General features: G+C 48.4%; 2 protein-coding genes across 4 annotated transcripts in view; both read right to left on the bottom strand.

Moving 5' to 3' along the window:
* Positions 1–644: 644 nt before the first annotated feature.
* Positions 645–23,761, bottom strand: part of LOC144143435 (WD repeat-containing protein 47) — a 180,260-nt gene continuing 157,143 nt past the window's right edge. For all 3 annotated transcript variants that reach the window (XM_077675192.1, XM_077675198.1, XM_077675203.1), the window contains exons 9-11: positions 22,623–22,763; positions 15,330–15,548; positions 645–3,238 (exon numbers count right to left, since the gene is read on the bottom strand). In XM_077675192.1, coding sequence (XP_077531318.1) covers positions 3,093–3,238; positions 15,330–15,548; positions 22,623–22,763 — 506 coding nt within the window. In that variant the 3' untranslated portion in view covers positions 645–3,092. The remainder of the gene's footprint in view (positions 3,239–15,329; positions 15,549–22,622; positions 22,764–23,761) is intronic.
* On the bottom strand, positions 20,892–22,010 carry LOC144174667 (uncharacterized). The gene is made up of 2 exons (XM_077703462.1): positions 21,090–22,010; positions 20,892–20,976 (listed from the first exon to the last, which is right to left on the bottom strand). The coding sequence occupies exons 1-2, from the start codon at positions 21,968–21,970 to the stop codon at positions 20,892–20,894; spliced, it is 966 nt and encodes a 321-aa protein (XP_077559588.1). The 5' UTR covers positions 21,971–22,010.

Raw genomic sequence — 23,761 nt, 5'->3', positions numbered from 1 at the left:
CAGTACGATTCTAACGAGGCAATCTTTTGAATGAACCCAACATGTGTTTTATCTACATGGCCCCTTTAACAAACTCCAATGACTATTCGAAGAGCACTGATGGAAATGACTAGTGAAATGATGTGTAGCAACAATAGCCAATAGAATTTGATCTACACGTGCTGCATATTACAACCATGATTTCCTATTATTGAGTGTTTGCATCACTGATATTAAATGGGTGTCTAACAAGTGAGATGTGAAACACTGCCACACTTGGTAATAATACATTTTTTCGATTACAAATGGTTGGCTCCAACTTAGCCACAATCAACATTGCTTATCGTGGCAACAGCAGCTGCACTTCTGCATTTCAAAAACTGCGACTTTTTCAGTAACTGTTCCAGTCACCTATAGCGTAATAATTTCGTATTATGTCGTTCTGTTATGTAGCCTAATTGCACATAATAAAACTGCCTATTCGTACTGCTATCACTGCATAGGTTTGCTGCTTTGTGTTTCGACTGTACCCCAATCGCGACCTCCCAAATGGCAGCGACTGAAGGCTAGCTGTAAATTGCACAACATTTGGTGAAAACTTCAAACACAACCATTTGCAATGAATGGGAGGTCCAAGATGAACCCCCCACATCAAGAAGGCTCAGTGCAACTCCAGAAAGCGAAGTTTATTATGCGATTATTTATTACAAGCTATACAAGCTGCAGTCACATCATTCAAACTTCACATGCTGGTAAGCAAAATATTTGTACAACTAAATTACGGTAACTTGCCAAAAAAAAAAATATGTACAATAAAACATCAACTGCTGCGCCGTGCGCAACAGGCCTGTCAGAGATGGCCTGAACATGCAGAACACTGTATCTCCATATAAGCAGTTTCACTCCATCAGCTTGGCAGACATTCCCTGTGTTTGACAATGCCTTTGCAAAAGAGGGAAAAAAATTAAGAAAATAAAGAACAAAATTTATGCCATGCTGTGGTGGCTCAAAACACAACCATGCTCTCGCTATAAAATATACGTCAAATGTGAATACTAGTATAAAGAAAAAAACTTGACAAACAAAAGAACTGCGTGTACGGGGAGCTAAAAGAATGTTTGTATATTCACAGTGTAGTTTAACTTTGATCAATAAGTCCCCAGGCCGAATATACACAAGCTTTTTGCTGTTATCAGAACAATTTTTTTACATTTGCCCAAACTATTTCCTTACGTTTGTGGCGGATATGGCATTGACAACAAAGCTGTTAAATAAAAACTTTCCTAAAATCTAACATAGAAGGAAGATTGGTAAAAATAAGAAAGCTGAAAGCTCAACGCTTTAAGTAACATAATAAGGTTGCAGGCGAGATTCTCAGTTCTATGCTCCTCTTGACTATTATGACAACAAAATAACTCACCAGAGGACACTGAAAAGCAGAACTCTCTACCATACTACGGACAGATGTAAACAAAAAGTCATACATCGGCCCTACGACGACAGCTGATGGCACGTTGACGAGAGAAGCAGCTTTCGAAGATTTGGCTGATAGCCCAGGCTAGATTTAACAACATCGAAATGGGTACATAAGCACACTGCAGTCAGATTTTTAATAGGCTATTGCTGCTCATGCAGAAGTAGCACCAAGCCGCATGAGCTTATCTTGCCAATCAATTGTGACCCTCTCACACATGGTGTAAATGCAAAACGCTACCCCTCTCACATGGCCTCTAACCCTCTCCTATTCAGCTGGAAAAAAAAAAAAAAACTATGTACCAGGTAGAAAAGGTATGTGAATGTGCGTTTGAGACAAAGCATAAGGGATTGGTCTGCCTAGTGGCTAATGTTTCCAGGCTACCAAAAAAAGCGAAAAAAAAAAAAAGGAAATCCTTTTACTACTAAACCCTAAATCTTTGTTCTAAAGCATACCTACAAAATGAAGATCTGCGCTAGGGGAAGCACATTAAAAACAAACTCTCTGTGTTCACACAAGTTATTGCACAGAAACGTATGCTGGGCATACAAACTATACATGTTCTTGACCAAAATAAAATGAAGAAATCTTTGTGCTTCACACTCCTTAAGGTGTTTTGTTCCTGTTTAATTAAGTAGATGCGATCATCAGAAATGCTGCACTTGCAGGTTGTGCGTGAACAGTGGTCTTTTAAGAGAAATAAAATGTCTCGACTTTGATCAGAAGCATAAAAGGTACCACAGCAGCTAACCAAGAAGAACCTTTCTTAAACCTCCCACTGACAAAATCATGCCTGGGTGGCTTATGTCTTACGAATGACTACAGTGCTCTGACCAGAATCTGCACTGCTGAATTTTGGAGGCCTGTTTATTGCACCATCTTAATTAAGCAAACCACAAATACGTTTTCTTGAAATAGTAACCTAAGCTAACCACTCAAATGAAGACCAGACATTAAAGAATGCTAATATGCCTAATTCCTTTAATTGGAATTTATTGTGCTCTTTACCATACGTAGTTCTAATATACATAGGAATGGACGCGACAAAAACTTAGCCTCAAATCAATTTAAAAATTTGTAGTGCTGGTCTCCTTGGTAGCAAGCTGCATAGTAAAAGGACACGAACAACCAGATTACAATTGTGTGCACAAGTGCAGAAAAGAACTTAAATGGCAGTTTAAAAATGTCCATACAAGTGAAAAAAAAAAAAAATCACACGGCTTCTTGCCACAGCAGCAGGTAAAATGCCAGATGTCTTTACTTCTGCGATTCACTCCCGTGTTCCAATCAGGGCCACCATGCACGAAAGAACAGAGTAGCCAGCACATGCTTCAGTGCGAAAACGTAGCCACAAGGAAGATTGTCTGCCTGCCACATGGCACTTCAGAAAAAGCGAAGCGCTCTCTAAGCGCGACCACTATGCTCACAGTGTGCAACCTGCAAAGCAAAAGGGCCATTCGATGACGGCAGGGCACAATTTTGACGCTCCCCACCAAAGCGTGGAGAGCAAGGTGAGTCGCCGGGAGGAATGCGCAGTTGGCAGCACACACACACAGGGGGAAAGAAAGAAAGAGAACGCCGGGCAGAGCGGGGGTTAGCGAGAGTTATCACAGGGCCAAGTCTCCTCCGAGCCCCTTTGCTAGTTGACCGGGAGGGCCCAGAGGACGGCCGTCTTGTCGGCACTGGTGGTGACGAACGAGAAGTCCGCCGGGTGCCAGCGGGCCTGGATCACCTTGTCGGCATGCTCGGCTACCACGACGCTGGGCAGCGGCTGCGTCAGGTCCCCTGCACAGCCGCAGGGATGCCGAGCAGCGCTTGTCAGCCACGTGCGGAAGGGCGCAGCAATGCCCGCGCATGCGTTGCAGTCACGCCCACTCACAGCGCACTCGACTGCCACACCGTATATGTTTGCTATATCTGCAGTTCATTATAAGCGTAGTAAGTGCTCCCTGCCTGCAAAAACGTGGTATGCGGTGCGCATATGGTGGGCACAGCCATGGACGCCTGCTCACAACTCAACCACCGTGACATTCCGTTTCCAACTCACTGCAGCATGGGACCTTCCAGTGCGATGCAGAACCTTAATTAAATATGGTTATAGGCTCCTCTTCGCACATGAACTGACCTAAAAGATGCTAAAGTACCCTTATTTTTGAAAAGAATATGTAGATTTGATCTAAGGGAGCATTCCCCCCTAAAAATCACGGAGATAAAGAAGAAGGTGGAATTGCTGGCTCTCAAGCCCAGTATGTAATGTCGAAGAGAAAGCTCGTTTTAGCAGCCAAAAAGATTGCGGCAGTGTTCAAAGCTAATTAGTAGATGGCACTACGTGTAACAGGAAGTGTCCGGCTTGCGCTGACTTCGAAACGAAATGCCGCGCAGCCAGTGGTGACAACAGGCCGCTGGCTGCAACCCCGAAGCGAAGTTTACAGCTCGATCACATAAAGCTCCTGGCTCAAACAAACTTACATGAGTGGGAAAATAGCTTATAATGCAGGTGAAAATTGTCCTATGAATCGTCATACACATTGCTATTGAAAGAGGCCATCAAATATCAGCCGCAGTGATAACCGTTGGAACTACCACTACAGGTGCAAGTACTCGGGCCCCGCTCACTTGACACCCCTGATTTGGGGCACCACTCACAACACACGTGTCATTCATACAGGAACTGCTGCTGGAGCAAAATAATCTACAAAGGCCTGAAGAGAGCACATGCACACCCCAGCCCCGCACACGATTCGAATCGCCTGCCAATATGCACCAAAGACTAGGAATGCACCATAAACAAAGCCGAAGTTTATCTACAGCAGTGAACGTCTATTTTGGTCAAGTGGATGCAATCATTGTGCCCTCCAACTTGTCCAGCACGGACATGTGCTAGTCACCAAGTGACTTGCTACCTACAAGTTCCGTGAGAGATGCTATGTAGGCAGGCATGTCCAAGTATCACACTGAACTTGAACCTGGCAAACGATGCCTTTGTTGGTACACACCTCGGCAATCTCAATGTCATCAGTTGTCCCATTTGGCGTCATTGACAGCAAGCTTTGCATTAATAAGTTTCCCAAGTCTTGCTTGTATGGTGTTTCCAGAACTACTACGTCGTCCCGATTTGCTCGGTCGGGGTCTATAGGTTTCATTCACAGGCATGGCGTGCATGCCGGCAACCATGTGTGTCGCCTAGCAATGGAGACGCGCAGGCACGGGCATGGTGGCTGAAGCATGAGGCCTTCCCAGCGAGCCCAAAAGCATTACCTCGACGTTAACTTCTGTTTCACGCAGCACCCTATAGCCTACCTGTCGCAAGACATGAGGGAAGTGATTACCATCTGCCGGCACTTGATTGCCAGCTGCCAAGTTTTGGTACCGACCACAGATTACTCAGCTTCCTACAAACGCTTCCACTTCAGCCGTTCGGCCACTTGCCGATAGATGTCGCTAGTCTTCCAGCTAACAATGCACTCACTGCTACGCCACTACGCCACTGCTGCATCTCATCGGCATTCACGTGCCCCTAACAATTTCTTCAGAAGCATTATTTCGCTTTTGTACTGAATGACTCAGCTGTGTGCAAGGTGTGGGCGGACATGTGTTCCTAGGATGTTCCTAAGGCAACTACGTTGCAGTGTAGGCATTTCGTGCGTCGTGCCGCTTCTTTTTGCTACCACGGCTCCATTCTCCAACGGGGATGCGGAGTATCACAGCATCACCACACAATGCCACTGCAATTATTCCTATCTGTTGACTGACACCACAGACGAGAATCGCGTGGCAACGGCACAGATGCCGCACACCGGGGCCTGTTTTTTTCTTCTGTGAGATGCCGACACATACGCAGACACAGTGGTCACGGTCATGGCAGCTTTCAGTGTTGCCAAGAGAAGAAATCGCCCGCTAAACTTATGTGAATACCGTCTATAAATTCAACCTTTCGGGAAGAATTGTGAATGCACTGAGCGGTGATCTCCATCTGTGATGCCCTGATCATCTCCACCACGTTGAACAGGTTGCCACAAAGAGGGAGGTTGGCATCCGTTTGGTTGATCGCAATCAACATATGCTACATGATGCATCGCCGGTAGAATGCCTTCGTTGCACAAATAATACCCAAGTCTGGTGGCTGCATTTTTGATGTGGCGTTGGATGGTAAGAAAAAGAGGGTGACTGCAGTAAGGGATCGTGCAGCCACACAGTTGTCCAGCACACGTATAACTTTTCGTTTCTCGTGTGCAATGTAGCAGTCAAACTCCAAAAGCCATTCGGCGAACAATTTTCAAGTCACCCAAGCCTTAGCATTGTGGCAATAGTGCCCTGGCACGCAGTTCTCAAAGCACTGAGGCTTTTGGAACTTCCCAATGACAAATCTACCGGATGCAAAACGGTTACCAGTACCTTGCTATTCTTTCCGCCAGAACACGTGTCTCCATTCAAAGTATGGGTATTGGATGGCAGAATCTCGTGAAACAGTGCTGTTTCGTCAGTGTTGTAAACATCCTTCTCACCATAACTAGCAATTGTTTGCACGTTTTTGCAAAACCACGCGTCAACGTTGTCTGGGTTCACATACGTACAGCGCTTCGTAGACAAGCACTTTAAAGGGACACTGAAGTGATATGTAAACATTGCGGGATTACTAGCGCAAATTGTAGTCCGGAGTCCCCAGGCCATGTTTCGACCACTCTAGACGCGTTTACGCGATTTTATTTAGTAGAAAAACTAATTCGAAAATGCTGTCCTCCTCTCTTTACGCTCGCCCATTTTCTGTGGCGTTTTCGTGTGACGTCAGGAGGGGAGGAGCTGGCAATTGGCTGCGGCGCTACTGCACGGCTCCCCGGCCAACAGAGTCAGTCGGCCCAGCGTTTCGTCCGCCGCCGCCGGCGGGTCGTCGCAGTCCAGGAGGTTATAAAAAATTGCTTGGTCGCAATTCGTTCGCTTAGTTGAAACGAAGCCAGGACACGTTTGTGAATGGAAGAATGTGCCTTTCTTTACTTGGTTTGTTTGTACACTGTATCTAGCTCCAAGTCAAGGTCGCTTCACACAAGAGCTGCACAAGCGCACATGCGACGCTTCGCTGACTGGTACGCCAGTAGGAAAATATAAGGCCTCTTGAAGGCGGGAGAAGAGTCAGCGAAGTCAATATAGGTACTAAGGAAATAAAATCAACTGATATTTTTACCGTACAGCGTAAAACTAGGGCGCGGGAAGCACTTTTTTGCGCTGGGCGAACAAGCACAGCGGTCAGCAGCACGACTACGCATCTGCGAACGCTTTTCCGTCTACGAAATGCAATTGCTAGACGTGAGCTACTGTGGAAACTCGGGCGACGCTTACTGCACGAGCGCAGTACAACAAATAGCCACCTAAGCTGCTTGAAATGCCAAAACTAAATAAAAGTCTACACAGGTTGTACAATATATACCCTATATTAGACGGGCCTTCGCATCCCGCTCCGTGGTTGAGTTGTCTGAGGCGCTAGGTGTGTCACCGCAAGTGTTTTGCAGGTCACGAGTTCAAATCCCCCCGGGTACGTGCTTTTTTTTTTGTAAGTTAACTTTTTTGTTTTCCGCCGATGTTTTCTATATTGAGTTCACCTTTTTTTGGGCCGCAACGTTCATGGCTACACGAACTAGTTCACAAAACGCGCGCAGGCTGGCACTGGCGCGCTAGCGAGTTCTCGTTGGCGTGCAGTTACCATAAGCTACGACTGCTTGCAGGCAGTGGGCACATACCAGAATGAACAGACCCTTGGCCTGGTGCGAACACGCTTTTTACGATACAGGCATGAGGGAGTAAAGCTCCAAATATGGGGGAAAAGCGCACGACATTTGGGCGTCTGTGGGTACGCGGAGGGCGTTCATGCACTGCGTAGGTCTCGGCTAGTGAATGCTACGACTACAAGCCGTCCTGGGAGGCTTATCTTGTGCATTTTACAGCCGACAACATGGCAGAAGCGCGGTACGATGATTACTGAGATATTGAGAATGCCCATCCAACAACGCCATTGGATATGTTTTACAGAACCGAAACCGAAACCGAAACTTGTTTGATTGCTAACCTTGGGCATCGTCCAATCACGGCGCCCCTCCTCCCAACGTCACAGCCTTAGTTGGTGCGGCCGCCGCAAACCGCGCATGGTAGTTTTTCTTCTTTCGCGTTTTGTAAAATAATTACCGATTTGTCAACCGGATAAACGATGAAAAGTGTGCTAATTTGAGCCAGTCTACGCAGTGCAAGCAAAAACGGGAGCTTGACAAATTCACTTCAGTGTCCCTTTAAAAGAAATGCCATGGTGGCATTTCACGTGGTGGAGCCAGCCACTGCCTGGGTTGAAATCAGGGACGACAAAGAGAAACATAAAGTCCATTACTTTGCTCAGCATCAATGGACCACCCAACGGTACGTCCCTGAACCAAGCTTTGACAAACCATTTGAGAAGGGTTTGTTCAAACCATTCGAATGCGCTTCCTCATCAATGGGTTGGCATTGACCTTGGAGCTGAAAACCTCCACTGTCTTTAAATATTGTAGAAATTGTCAACTTGGACAGGTCATATTTCTTTAACCAGGTCGCAGTTCTTCGCTCCCTGGCTCAGCTCCGGAGGTTGACAATGACTAACTTTGTTGCCGCGTCGACAGCTTTCCACACTGAAACTGAAGAACCAGGTGGGCAGATTGACATGGTTGAAGCTCCAAATGAGCAGGAAAATAGCTTCAATTCGGGAGCAACACGTGTAACAGCCCACTTCCCCTGCCAACTCAAACAATGGGGCAGCAATGTCCGAAAAGCCTTACTGACGACACTGCGGTGGAACACAACACTCTTCGGCTTCATGCCACATGCTGCAAATTGCTTTCAGTTTTTTTTTTCTTTCTTCCACTTTTCTATTCCTCTCTTTGCTCCCAGTCGAACTGCAGAATGTGCAAGCGAGAATGAATGAAAAATGACAAAATTTAGGCATAGCTAATATAGCAGTTCTGCAGAAACCATTCCTCCTCTGTCTGCCCGCAGCCGGGCAGATGCCAAAACCAATTTTTCGCACATATCACCTGTCATCTGCAGGTATCATCTGATGACAGTTGGCTGACTGATGTCAGAAGACATCTGCAGGGAATATGGTGGAAAAAACGAACTTCGCAGCAGCCCGGGTTGACAAATCTGATATTGCCTTTGCATTCCTGAAATGTTAATTTTTTTTCAAGGCTCGCCAGGCACGAACATGTTGATGGATGTTCTGTTTTCCTCGGCTTTCTCAAGGCGATTTTGGCACAGCTGTGGCCCAATTTTTCCCTTAACAGGGCGGCCATTTGGTGCAACATGAAGCAGCGTTTTCTGTCAAGGTGCAGCATTTCCGTCACTACTTGAAGAGAGTGGAGGGGCCCACGAGAAACAGTGGGTGTCCCAGTGCAAACTCACTCCTCTCTGGGCCACCCATGGGTGTGCTTGCCTCCCTCTCTCCCAAGTGGCACCTCACAATGGGGGGGAGGAGGAGTCCAACAAATTACATCCACATTACTTGCAGGTGTTGGAACGAAATGTTTTTCATTACGGTTTCTGTTTCATACCACAAATCAAATAAAACTTCCATTCTGTTTCAGCTCCACAACGAAAAAAAAAATGGTTCATAACAGTACACAAAAAAATTGAGAATTGAGTCTCCACTGCACTCTGGCGGTCCTTGCGTACAAGTGCAGTGTAACCTGTAGCTGCTTTTTATTGAGTGTGCCGCTGTAATCTGCTGCTTTTGCTGCAATCTGTGTATGTCGCTGCAATCACGCCAAATGTTGCATTTTCTTTTTCTTACTTATTAGGTCGAGTTTCTGAATTTTTGTGCTTCTTCATGTATAGCAACCCCTTAAAACAATGCATTATGAGAATGCAAGTTATATTAATAAATCAATAAATAATAAATACATGAGTGAATGAATAAATAAAACAAATATTTTGCAAGGGTAGCGTTTAGCAAACCTAGCAAGGGTTGATTTAGTGGTAGCGAAGCGCAGACACTGGAATGAGTCGACCAGGCTATGTCGGACAGACTAGTCCTCAGCCTCTTCTACCTCACGGCCACTGCTGGTGATGATTCGTGAGGGCGGGTGAGGACAATGATTGATGAGAGGGCATACGGGCCGGCTAGCCAGTGGTCTCACCTATTCCTCATTACAATTTAAATAAACTAAACTATGGGCAAACACGGCCGCGACATCTGCTTCGCAGCCAACTCTGCGGACGGCAATCACGCGGCGAGTTTGACTGATTGATTGATTGTAGGGTTTAATGCACCGAAGCAACGCAGGCGATGAGGCGCGCCGTAGTGGAGGGCTCCGGATTAATTTTGACCACCTGGGGATCTTTAACGTGCGCCGAAATCTTGCACACACCGGCGTTTTTGCTTTTCGCCTCCATCGAGAAAGCGGCCGCCATGGCCGGGATTGTAACCCGCGACCTTGTGCTCAGCAGCGCAACGCCTTAGCCACTGAGCCACCGCGGTGGGTGATCACGCGGTGAGCTAAGCAATTGACCATTGAGACAGGCATATAGTGATATAAACAATTCTAGATGGTAACAGAAAGAGTATAAGGAAGCATGCAGCAATCATGCCAAAGGAAAGATGGTGCCAGCGAAACGAAAGGCGACTTTATATAGCACTGCCTATTCTCTGGACCAGACCACAGAGTAATGTCCAGCTTTATTCTGTGGCCCAGACCACAGGGCGATGTTCTGTTTTGAGCTACTGCTAAAAGGGTCTCACTCGTCGGCTTCCGTGTCACAGAGGTAGAGTCTTGGGTTTTGACTGACAACCTGGGTTCAAGTCCCTGTAGTTGAACTGTGAACTTTCTGCTGTAACACATGTTCTCTTAAGTCAATTCTGTGTATTGTTTATGTAAATAAGTGTGAATTGGTATCTTTTAGGTCACTTTAGATGAATATGGTTCAACCATATTGTGCTACGGTTTACAGAATAAACCTGAGCATTACCCTGTGCACTGGTCCACAAAATAATGCTGGACATTATCCTGCGGTTTGGTCCACACAATAGGCACTGCCATTTTATATGCCAGCAAACTGCCGGCAATCTCCCACCATGCTGCATGGATGTTGTAATGAATGCTGAAATACCTTAGCTTTCCACACGAACCGAAAACCGAAACAAATTCTTTAGGTTTAGCTCCTGAACCAAATAATATATAACGTTTTGGTTACACGTTCATTGTTTTGAAAAAACAATGTTTTTTTCGTTTTTCGGTTCTGGTTTTTGTTTCGTTCTGACACCCTGGTTACTTGTGGCTGTGTGCAGCTGGGAGCTGCTACAGTACTCTCCCCATAGCAAGCTCCTAAATCACAAGATAATCCAACTGAGAGTACCGTTGTGATAAACTGAAATACAAACAATGGTGCGTGTGGTTTTCTGTACATGCTGCGCTCCCTGGTGACGGGCCGTGTACGCACAGCAGGTATAAGGTTGGGAAAGCCCTCCGACACTTACTCTTAAAGGGACACTGAAGTGAATTTGTCAAGCTCCCGTTTTTGCTTGCACTGCGTAGACTGGCTCAAATTAGCACACTTTTCATCGTTTATCCGGTTGACAAATCGGTAATTATTTTACAAAGCGCGAAAGAAGAAAAACTACCATGCGCGGTTTGCGGCGGCCGCACCAACTAAGGCTGTGACGTTGGGAGGAGGGGCGCCGTGATTGGACGATACCCAAGGTTAGCAATCAAACAAGTTTCGGGTTCAGTTTCGGTTCTGTAAAACACAACCGATGGCGTTGTTGGATGGGCATTTTCAATATCTCAGTAATCATCGTACCGCGCTTCTGCCATGTTGTCGGCTGTAAAATGCACAAGATAAGCCTCCCAGGACGGCTTGTAGTCGTAGCATTCACTAGCCGAGACCTACGCAGTGCATGAACGCCCTCCGCGTACCCGCAGACGCCCAAATGTCATGCGCTTTTCCCCCATATTTGGAGCTTGCCTCCCTCATGCCTGTATCGTAAAAAGCGTGTTCGCACCAGGCCAAGGGTCTGTTCATTCTGGCCTGTGCCCACTGCCTGCAAGCAGTCGGTGCTTATGGCAACAGCACGCCAACGAGAACTCGCTAGCGCGCCAGTGCCAGCCTGCGCGCGTTTTGTGAACTAGTTCGTGCAGCCATGAACGTTGCGGCCCCAAAAAAGGTGAACTCAACATAGAAAACATCGGCGGAAAACAAAAAAGTTAACTTACAAAAAAAAAAAAAAGCACGTACCCGCGGGGATTCGAACTCGTGACTCGCAAAACATTTGCGGTGAAATCCTAGCGCCCCAGACCGCTAGGCCACGGAGCGGGACGCGAGTGCCTTGCTAATATAGGGTATATATTGTACAACCGGTTTACACTTTTATTTAGTTTTGGCATTTCAAGCCGCTTAGGTGACTATTTGTTGTACTGCGATCGTGCAGTAAGCGTCGCCCGAGTTTCCACAGTAGCTCACGTCTAGCAATTGCATTTCGTAGACGGAAAAGCGTTCGCAGATGCGTAGTCGTGCTGCTGACCGCTGTGCTTGTTCGCCCAGGGCAAAGAAGTGCTTCCCGGCCCTAGTTTTACGCTGTACGGTAAAAATATCAGTTGATTTTATTTCCTTAGTACCTATATTGACTTCGCTGACTCTTCTCCCGCCTTCAAGAGGCCTTATATTTTCCTACTGGCGTACCAGTCAGCGAAGCGTCGCATGTGCAGCGCTTGTGTGAAGCGACCTTGACTTGGAGCTAGATACAGTGTACAAACAAACCAAGTAAAGAAAGGCACATTCTTCCATTCACAAACGTGTCCTGGCTTCGTTTCAACTAAGCGAACGAATTGCGACCAAGCAATTTTTTTTTAACCTCCTTGATTGCGACGACCCGCCGGCGGCCGGCGGACGAGACGCTGGGCCGACTGACTCTGTCGGCCGGGGAGCCGTGCAGTAGCGCAGCCGTGGCGCAGCCAATTGCCAGCTCATCCCCTCCTGACGTCACACGAAAGCGCCACAGAAAATGGGCGAGCGTAAAGAGAGGAGGACAGCGTTTTCGAATTAGTTTTTCTACTAAATAAAATCGCGTAAACGCGCCTAGAGTGGTCGAAACATGGCCTGGGGACTCCGGACTACAATTTGCGCTAGTAATCCCGCAATGTTTACATATCACTTCAGTGTCCCTTTAATGCACAGGAGCAGCCCCTCACTTAGAATGCGGATCATATACTAAAAACCATGCGCACCGTTCGTATTTAAATTTATAATGATAGTACACCACAGGCGTCACAGGTCTGGTGTGCCAGCCACTATGTGCCCGATGCGATGTTGGGTTGGCTCAGTTGGCCAGCACTTCCCCTCTGTACTGTGATACTGTAGTCACCACAGTGGGGTTACCATTTCTCTGGCAGATATGGGTAGCTGAGTGCTGTGATCCCAATCCATAGATCGCAATCCGTGATCACAACCCGACCATCCATGGTCACCATTGAGTAGAGACTAGTAGATGATACGGCCAGCAAGGTGGCGCACTCTCTCTCTCTCTCCCCGTGACGAGGTTCAGATGAGCTCAGTCAAACGGCACCACTGCTAAATTCGTGCCAAGGCGGACTGCTGAGACCAGCGAGCTCGCTGCCAATGGAATTACTCTGGACAGCGATACGAGAGTGACTCAGGTGAACTACCCTTGATCATAGTGTCCGTTGCTCATTCGAATCCCAGCCAGATGGCATTAGTCATGAATGCCCTCAAGGCTCATGTCTATCCACTTCTGAGAGTTACTCTGTTGCAAAGCTCGCACCGTGAGTTAAAGTTACGGCCTAGGCTTGAAAGCCTGGCTGCTGCACGAACAATACCTTAAACAATTTACAGCTAACAATGGCTCATCTCTTTCCAGAAAAGCCGTATGTCCCCGATAGCAAGACTGCATCGCGTCATTCTCATGTGCAGCCCTATGAGCATCACATCCCTGTTATGCTCACTATGGGCACGGTCTCAATTCGGAACTCGCCTTTTAACTCTTTCGCTACCGCCGGAAAATTGACTAATTTTAGGGGTCCAAGAAAACATTTTTTTTCCTGCTAGAAAATTGGTTAGGCACTAATTGCAGGAGCACAAAATGCAGATTATTTAACGGCATTTCCAACACCAGTTTTTTAAAGGTTTTTATATATCATAGTTGTAAAAAAAAATATCAAAACTAAAATTTTTGTCGTTGTCGAAAAAAATGTAAAAAAAAAAAGGAGTTGTGTATATCAAACCACCGGTAGTAGAAAAAACTTAGAATATACATTTTGTAGGAAAATATTTCAAAAACACGCCCTAGAAAAAAATGTCGAATTGCGCGGAGCAGTTTGTCAGATATAAAAAAAAATGTTAGCATGCACGGTGCTCGTGTCATGCGGTGAAGCCCAACCTCCAATTCAAAATGTGCAATTTCGGGTGGTTTCCTGGAATAAATCTGGAGGTTTGTCATTATCAGAGGCACTAATTTGCCCCCACATAACGTAAAAAAATCTTGTCAATGGCTGACTTTGCATTTACAGCGAGCACAATATTTCGGACAAGCACGCGATGTGGAAAAAAACATGCATGAAGTTGAAAACCGTACGCCGTGGCTGACGCTTGTTGTCGTTCACGGTCAGTTATCTCTCAAAACATAAAGCTGAGCTTTATTATCATCTTCTTACTCGCAATTGTAGCCTTGCTCGCAAAAATGAGGTACTATGAGCTAGAATCGTGCCCTGCGATCTTTGGCCGAGTAGCAGTTGCGCACTGAAAAAGATCAGCACAACGACCCTCCTCTATTGCAGCGCCACCTAACATTTTTCAAATGAAACAGTACAAAAACTTATCAGAGACTCCGTCCGAATAGACAGTTCAACTAACCAGATACATTAGACATCCGGATATACCCTCGCATGGAAACGAAACTGGAAGGCGAACAGCTGGCAGTGTAAGGCCGGTTTGAAGCGCTGTCCTCGGCGGAACAGATATCTGGCGACTGGGTGTGACCTTTTGACTTGCATCTGAAGTTCTTATCGCAGAAATCGGGTTAGGATGGGGGGAAATCAGGAGCGCCGTGCTTTGTTCGAGGATCAGTCGCGGACGCTTCGGGCGCCATGGCAGGTAGCCTTGAAGTTGGGTAACTGCGTAGTAGCGCTAAATATGAATTTCGCGATGCAGAAACGAAACCGAAACTGTTGTAAACTGTTTGCGAATGGTCCTGGGATAAGTAGAACTACCACAGTACTTACAACAACGTGCGCAAAGGCAATAAAACTGCCCTAAATCATAAAGTAGCTTTGCAACCAGGCACTGCTTGACATTTTCTGCCGATTTCTGGGATTATTACTGTCAGAGCGCGAACCTGACGATTGAAAATCGTTTGCTAGTTCCCCATGCACGCCCTGATAGCAAAAAACAAGCGCTGGTGCTGAGTAATTACGAGTTGCACGCATTCTTTGTTGGTAGCTGTGACGCGCGATGACCTTTTCCACACCCAGGTGATTCAAAAGCGTGTCAAAATCGCGTTTCCGTTGCAAAAATGAAAACAAAACTGATTTTGAAAGGCCATTTTCTGATCTAACTCTGAACAGCTTTACTTGTTCGAGAAACGCCTGGAACGCTATGAAAAGGCGCTCCCAAAAGTATCGATCAAATTTATCGATTTTGATAGGCGCGGTAGCAAAAGAGTTAACTTAGTACTTCGTCTAATGGAGACCACTGCTTGTATTAAAAAGCCCCAGGTGCATGGCCGCACAGGAATGGACTGAGTGTTAGAGGAGAAAAAAATTGGGTTCAGACCACTCCTGCAATCAACCGCAGCAATGGCCACGCCCAAGAGCCGAACAAAGATGGTGCTGAACCCGGTGGCAGTGCTGCTCACCCTGTAGGTCGGTGAGGACGCACTTGCGGTCGTACGAGGCGGTCAGCAGGTAGTAGGCGCGCGGTGAGAAGCGCACCGACCGCAGGTCCGACGCATGCGGCCGGAAGGTCTGGATGCTGCGGCCGCCCCGGATGTCGTACAGCATGCAAGTGGCGTCCTCGTGGCCTGACACCAGCATGCGCCCAGAGGGGTCCACGGCCACAGCCGCCACGGGGCTCCCTGCAGGATCCGCCAAACATCCGTCAGTCACACGCACAATGTCCTGGCTGGATGCAACTGCAGTTCTGCGACTGTGGTCCCGTCAACCCAGCTGCACTCACTGTGACGTAGGAGGTTAAGTCTCACACGTAGAGCCAGTCATATGCTGACAGAACCTTGGTCGTATCTAGCTAAAATGCCCCCAACTATGTTGGCATGTGCTGATCATCACATTTTGAACGTTCCCACTACTCAAGTGAAAGGACTCACTTTAACTTTTCATTCGCACATACTATGAATGAAAAGATTTTTGTGGCCTTGCAAATGCTGTTTGACCCCAACCCCATGTACTGGGGCTCCATCCAATAAAGGAATTTTTTTGTTTACAAGTGCCCAAAATGGTCAAGGTCAAGAAAAGCAGACAAGATGAGTGCCTTGTCCTCGTCCATTTTTAGTGCTGTTGTCAGGATGTCATCCGATCAACTTGCCCAGCTTGACACCCATTTACACCACAAATGGTGGAAAAAAACCATTAGGTTGCTAGCCAGTCCAGGACCTCCGTCACGCTTCCTGTGTTCTATATTTGGGAGGCTTCCAACATTAGTTTTGGTGTCCTTTACTACTCTTTAGTGGGTGCGCTGAGCTTTTCTCCAGCGAGCTTTTCCCCAGGAGATAGTGTTAATGTCCACATTCTTTTTGATCTTGCACTGATCCTAATATCCCAAATTCCAGACATCAAATGGACACTCACTGCCTTTCATTCACATTCGATTTAGGTAATCTTGTGCTTAGGATTTCAGTATTCAGTTGCCCCTCATACTACCGTTACTCAAGCTCCATCAAGTAGTACAAGTCCGCGGGTGCAAAATACTATCTGTAAAAATACTAGCCAGGGAATATGCTGCAGATTGTAAGGGAGCAATTTTGGTTTCTCGTGGACCTGAACTGTGCTTTATTTTATACATAGGGATACGTATATGCAGTTATCTTGAGTGCGCTAGGCACAAGTAAACTGCATGGTGCCATGGCAACATTACCATTCTGTAGTCCCACTTGCTCAAGAGAAAAAAATATGCGCTATGCTCTGCTCAAAGCTTAAATTAAACAATACTACAACAACTACACAGCTGCCACAACAGCTGGATATCTAGCTTGTAAGCTACGACGCTGGTGACTGTTGCCCCACAGGTTATTTCCGTGCTCAAGCTGTTGCCAGTCATAAACTGCATTGTAAACTTAATCTACAGCGAAAGTGTAGCGTACAGCGAATGCGTGCTCCGGGTGGTAGGGGTTTTTAATGAGGCACAAAAGACCAAACGGCTACAGCCAAGGGTCTAACCTAAAGCTCGAGAACCGAGGGACCGGGCCCAGCGCCCGATCCGAAGACGAAGATTCCGTTTCTTCTTCCTCGTCGTCGACCGTTGCGTGTGCCCTTTCTTATACAACAAGTGACATTTACCTCCCCCCCAGGGGAAGCATCGTCCCGATGCTCGCATGAAGTTGTGGTGAAACAGCGATCCAGTATGGGCGTGTCACGTTCTTGCGAAGTAAGGCTTCATGCGGACGATGTGGACCACTTCCGACCGGCGTTGGCGACGCCAGGATGGAACATTGTCTTCCGGAATCACTGCGTACGTGACGTCACTCAGTTGTTTCAGAACTCTGTAGGGTCCAAAATAGCGTTTCAGAAGTTTTTCGCTTAGCCCTCGACGTCGGATGGGGGTCCACACCCATACATAGTCGCCAGGCTCGAAGGAAGCGTGCCTGTGACGAGCGTTGTAAAGAGAGGAATCCTGCACCTGCTGTTTTCTGATGCGATACCGAGCGAGCTGCCGCGCCTCTTCGGCGCGCTGCGCGATCGCTTGCGCAGTCTCGTCGGCATTTCCGTGGTCGTGTGGGAGCATGGCATCCAGCATCGTTGTTGCCTCGCGTCCGTACAGGAGAGCGAATGGCGTCATGCGCGTGGTTTCTTGCCGGGCCGTGTTGTAGGCAAACGTCACGTATGCGAGAATTGCGTCCCAATTTTTGTGTTCCAAGTCGACGTACATGCTTAGCATGTCTGCAATGGTTTTGTTCAAGCGTTCGGTCAGGCCGTTCGTCTGTGGGTGGTAGGCTGTAGATTTTCGGTGTGAAGTACCGGTGAGATCCATGATGGCGCGTACCAACGCCGAGTTGAATGCGGTTCCCCTGTCCGTGATCAAAATTTCTGGTGCTCCATGGCGCAGAACAATGTTGTCCATGTAGAATTGAGCCACGTCGAGCGCAGTGCAACGCTGAAGAGCTTTTGTTTCGGCGTATCTGGTAAGGTAATCGGTCGCGACGATTATCCACTTATTTCCCGAAGAGGAGGTTGGGAAGGGGCCCAAAAAGTCCATGCCGATCTGTTGGAAAGGTGTTTTCGGTATTTGTACAGGTTGCAGTAAACCAGCTGGGCGTCCAGGCGGTGTTTTCCGTCGCTGACATTCGCGGCAGGTGCGAATGTAGTGTTTCACTGTCGCAGGAAGCTTCGGCCAGTAGTAGTTCTGCTTGATTCGGGAAGTTGTACGCGCGTAACCAAGGTGACCCGCAGTCGGCTCGTCATGACAGGCCTGTAGTATGTCGCGGCGAAGACACGCAGGGACTACTAAAAGGTAGGCTCTGCCATTTGGACCAAAGTTGCGTTTATAAAGGATATTGTTCCGTAAACAAAAGAACTTTAGGCCGCGTGCGAAGAGCTTGGGCTTCCGTGTAGAGCGGCCTTCCAAAAAGTCCACAAGTGGTTGCAGCTCGGTGTCTTGCCTCTGTTGTTTACACAACGTTGGGGCGTCGATTGCTCCCAGAAAAGCCGTGTCGTCTTCATCTTCAGGGCCGGGGCACTCGACCGGGGCTCGGGACAGGCAGTCTGCATCAGAATGATGTTTTCCTGACTTATAGACTACTGTCAGATCAAACTCCTGAAGTCGCAGGCTCCAGCGGGCTAGGCGACCAGTGGGGTTTTTTTAAATTGGCCAACCAACAAAGTGAGTGGTGGTCGCTCACTACCTTGAAGGGACGGCCGTAAAGGTACGGGCGGAATTTCAAGACCGCCCATACAACAGCCAGACATTCCTTCTCGGTGGCCGAATAGTTGGTCTCCGCACGGGACAATGTCCTGCTTGCATACGCAACAACTCTTTCAGCACCGTCTTGCCATTGGGTAAGAACAGCGCCTAGACGTACGTTGCTGGCATCAGTATGAATGGTGGTCGCAGCGTCCTCATCAAAATGGGCGAGTACAGGTGGCTCTTGCAAACGCCGGCGCAGGTCCTCGAAAGAATCGTGCTGCTCATTGGTCCATACGAAGGCGACGTCATTACGGGTAAGGCAGGTTAGTGGAGCCGCGATGTGTGCGAAATTTTCAATGAAGCGCCGGTAATAAGAACACAGGCCTAGAAATCGCCGCAGGGCCCTTTTGTCCTTGGGCGTCGGGAAATTGGAGATAGCGGCTACCTTTTCAGGGTCGGGTGTGACGCCGGCGTTGCTGACAACGTGGCCGAGGAAACGGAGCTTCTCATAACCAAAATGACACTTTTCCGCTTTCAAGGAAAGACCGGTGGCTCGTATGGCACGAAGGACTGAAGATAGTCGTTTCACGTGTTCTTCAAATGTTGACGAGAAAACGATGACATCATCCAGGTACACGAGGCATGTCTGCCACTTGAGGCCGGACAAGACAGTGTCCATCATTCTCTGGAATGTTGCCGGCGCCGAACACAAACCAAAGGGCAGGACCTTAAACTCGAAAAGACCATCCGGTGTTATGAAGGCGGTCTTCTCGCGGTCGCGCTCATCTACCTCGATCTGCCAATACCCGCTCTTTAAATCCATGGAGGAAAAGTAACGGCCGTGGCGAAGCCGGTCTAGAGAGTCGTCGATTCGGGGCAACGGATAGACGTCTTTTTTGGTCACTTGGTTTAGCTTCCTGTAATCTACGCAAAACCGTAAAGTGCCATCCTTCTTTTTAACCAAAACGACGGGCGACGCCCACGGACTTCGAGATGGCTGAATGACATCGTCTTGCAACATTTGTTCCACTTGGCTACGAATTGCTTCACGTTCCTTGGTAGACACACGATAAGGATTTTGGCGAAGAGGTCTTACTGCGTCATCAGTGATGATACGATGCTTTGTGAGTGGCGTCTGTCGGACCGCAGATGTCGAAGAGAAGCAATCCATAAACTTCATGAGCAGTTCGCGGAGTTGCTTGGCGCTGCGTGAACGGCAAGCTGGGGTTGACATCAATCGCGGGAGCGAGACTGCTCTCGCCAGGCTCTCTTGTAAGGCGAAGCAGTCTTCGTCACCGCCAGGAATGTCCTCGAAAAAGGCGACTGCAGTATGTTTGGCGACGTGTTGGTGCTCATTACTGAAATTTGTCAGCAATAACTCCGCTTTGCCGTCGACTAAGTGCACGACACCTCAGGCAACTGCAACGCCGCGACTGAATAAAAGCGCATCGACACGTTCTGCAATGCCATCTACAGTGCTTCGCACGTCGCAGTTGACGGATACGAGCATGCAGGAGCGCGGCGGTATGTTGACGTCGTCGTCGATAACCCGCAACGATGAGCGACATTCTGCACTTTCCGGCAGGCGGGGGCTCGGCGATAAGGTTATTAAGCGCTCGCCCACATCGATGACAGCGTTATATTCTCTTAAAAAGTCCATTCCTAAAATGAGCTCCCGGCAGCACTCTGCTAGGACCACGAAAGTGCCGACAAAAGTAGCGTCTCCTATGCTGATCCTGCCAGTGCACTTCCCCACCGGCTTCATTAAGTGGCCCCCAGCAGTGCGAATTTGAATCTTAGGCCATGGCGTCTTAACCTTTTTCAACCGATCAGCGAGGGTCAGGCTAATGATCGAGTAATCCGCTCCGGTATCAACAAGGGAAACAACTTCATGTCCATCCAAAGATACGACGAGATCGGCGCTTCCACGATCGGCGATAGTCACTCTCGTCGTCGTGTTTTCCTTCGGCGGCTTCGCATGATTTCGAAGGTCTTGCGGGGTTATGCTATCAGCAACCCTGCCTCCCGGAGTTGCTGCTTCTAGTCTCCCCGCCTAGGGCTTGGGGATCTTCCCCTCGGCATATCTGTAGCGTCGCGGCGGCTAAGTGGAGCGTCGTTCCCTGGGGACGGTGATCGATATCGGCGGGACGGCGAGGGCGAGGCATTTCGGCGAGCAGCGAGGAAGTCTTCGATTGCAGCAGGTCTTTGCCCGAAGCGAGGCCGGGAAGCAGCAGGAGAAAATCCGGGAAGGCCAACCTCGCGGTACGGGCAACGGCGGTAAACATGGCCTGCTTCGCCACAGTGGTAGCATAGGGGCCGGTTGTCACTGGTACGCCAGAGGTCAGTCTTCCGCACTTGTCCTCGGAATGAATTTCCCGACGGCCAGGGGCGTGTACCGGTGGCCGCTGCCTGGGGACAGACGTCGGCTTGAGGCATACAGTTGGGCGCTGGGGCGCTCGCAGGAGGCGGTTGGCGACGCACTGCCGACGCATAGCCTGCTTGGAGCGGCTGTGGCTGTGTGTGTTCCGGGGCTGCAAACGTTAAGGCCTGCCTGATTTCTTGGCGCACGATGTCGACGACTGATGCAGACGCCGGCCCGGGAGGAACGAGTCCGTGCAGCTGCAACTCCTCCCGAACGATAGATCGGACGAGCTGCCGCAGTGATCCATCGGTGGACGCAGCAGTCACCACAGTGCCAGTGGGGCTGGAGGATCTGCCGGCCCCACGGTCGTACTGTCGGCACCGCTCCTGCAGGGCTCGCTCGATGGCTGTCGCCTCTTTGATGAAATCATTTACAGTACGAGGAGGATTTCGCACGAGGCCAGAGAACAGCTGCTCTTTTACACCGTGCATTAGGTGTCGCAGCTTTTTCGGCTCGGACATATCGGGGTCGGCTCTCCGAAATAGGCGAGCCATGTCCTCCGCGAACATTGCGACCGTTTCGTTGGGCTTTTGAATGCGGGATTCCAGAAGTCGCTGGGCGAGCTCTCGGCGGTCTGTGCAGGCAAACGACTCCAGAAGCTCCTGCCGAAATTCGTCCCACGTCGACAATTCACCTCTCGCCTCTCGGTTTTCGTACCAGGTCCTGGCGCCGTCGTCCAGCGAGTAGTACACATGCCCAAGTTTTTGTTGAGGGTTCCACTGGTTGAACGACGCGACACGCTCAAACTGCTCCAGCCAGTCCTCGACGTCTTCGAACGCTTCACCACGGAAGACGGCAGGAGTGCGCGGCTGGTGAAGCGTTACCTGAGAGGCAACTGGTTGCGTCATTACTTGCGGTTGAACCACTTGGCGTCTCGGCGCGTCGCTGGAAAGGAGGCCGTACTCAGGAGACAGGCCGAGTTGGCGGCGGCTAATCCGATGAACCGGGGTGTCAACAAAGCATGGCCGTACCGGGCTCCCAGGAGGGGTCCTGGACATCAGGTGGTTGTACCCAGCTCCTCCACCAGTGTAGCGTACAGCGAATGCGTGCTCCGGGTGGTAGGGGTTTTTAATGAGGCACAAAAGACCAAACGGCTACAGCCAAGGGTCTAAGCTAGAGCTCGAGAACCGAGGGACCGGGCCCAGCACGCGATCCGAAGACGAAGATTCCGTTTCTTCTTCCTCGTCGTCGACCGTTGCGTGTGCCCTTTCTTATACAACACGTGACAATATGCGCTATGCCCTGCTCAAAGCTTAAATTAAACAATACTACAACAACTACACAGCTGCCACAACAGCTGGATATCTAGCTTGTAAGCTACGACGCTGGTGACTGTTGCCCCACAGGTTATTTCCGTGCTCAAGCTGTTGCCAGTCATAAACTGCATTGTAAACTTAATCTACGACTGTAAACAAGATTTCCTTGACTTCATCACTGTCTCACCTCACTTTCGTGCGAACGGAGAACTACTGAATACTTGAAGCCTGTTTTTCCCGCAGCAATTTTAATAAATACTGGTGCTTCCTTGACTACTGCTTGAGGTAGTCAAAATGATGCCTTGTAGGCGGACACAGACCTTGACACTGACCAACACCGGCCAACAGACCAATGAAGAAAGAGCACAGGCCAACCACCAGCCTGGACACTAACCGGGGCCACTGCCGCTAGCCGGAGGTGCAGTCACCAGGTTGACACAGCCCCTGGTGCGCAGGTCCCAGAAGCGAATGGTTCGGTCCTGAGAGCCACTCACAAACATGGCCCCTCCCCACGTGTACAGGGACAAGACGTGGCCTGCGTCACAAAGAGAGCATGTCATGCCAACATTGCAACCATAGCTGAACGACAGGAATGCAGGCTGGGATCGGAAAGGCTTGCGACAAATAACACTCGACGATAAAAATAAAAAAGGCGAATCTTATTTTTCTTTTGGCTTATCTTTACGGGAGTGCAGATGGTGATTTCTGCTTTCAAAGTCAATACAAAGCAAATGATAACTCTGCTCAAATAGTCTTGATTCGAAGCAAATATTGAAAAAATTCCAATAAGAAAACAAAAATTTACAATTGCTAAAGCATGCTTCAGTAACTACAGCCCATACAAAAATAATAAAAGGTTGTGTAAAACATCTTGCTAACTTTTCATGTGGCATAAAACAAGCACAAGGAAGCTGTCCTGCTGCTCTTAGCTTTATTGATATTAGATTTCACAAGGGGCAACTTATACCTCTTGCAGTGACTTCAACCACAAGTGCTCCAGTGTATTAGTAGTAGGGTATAACCATACATATTGACTAGCTATATGATTAGCACAATTGCCTTATGAACAAGACATGTAAATGGCAGTTCCATGGATATTCATGTCAGCTCTTAGAGAAAAGCAGCATATGGGTCAACGCAAGGCATGGAAAATTAGCCTGATCCATAAACCCTCCTTCGCATGCCTTCATGCAAAGGAGGGTCTAGCTCTCCGACGGGAGAACTAGAGACGCAAGCTTCTACAATGGCTATGGCTCCTTCCCTAGAATGAGAGCCACGCTTGCAGGAGCTCTCTCGAGGTAGCTTACAAGTGAAAGAAATGGTGAAGTTTAAACATGTTGAGGGGAGTTCCAAAGGAAGACAGTTTAGGCGAAAGAAAACTACATGAAGCCTGGTAAAACACTTTTTAAACATGCTGCGTCAGATTCAAGGTTTTCATCCATGTAGTAAAAAAAAATGTATGTAAATTTGCTAGCTGCATTTCGCGTGACGACGACTTCCAGAAACCATTTTTATGAGGGTAACACAATAATG

This window comes from Haemaphysalis longicornis, unplaced genomic scaffold (genome assembly GCF_048455015.1).
Source record: "Haemaphysalis longicornis isolate Haplotype H1 unplaced genomic scaffold, Haemaphysalis longicornis Haplotype H1 scaffold_1, whole genome shotgun sequence".
Lineage (NCBI taxonomy): Eukaryota > Metazoa > Arthropoda > Arachnida > Ixodida > Ixodidae > Haemaphysalis > Haemaphysalis longicornis.
Note: the sequence above shows the minus strand (reverse complement) of the source record. Positions and strands in the feature narration are given on the sequence as shown.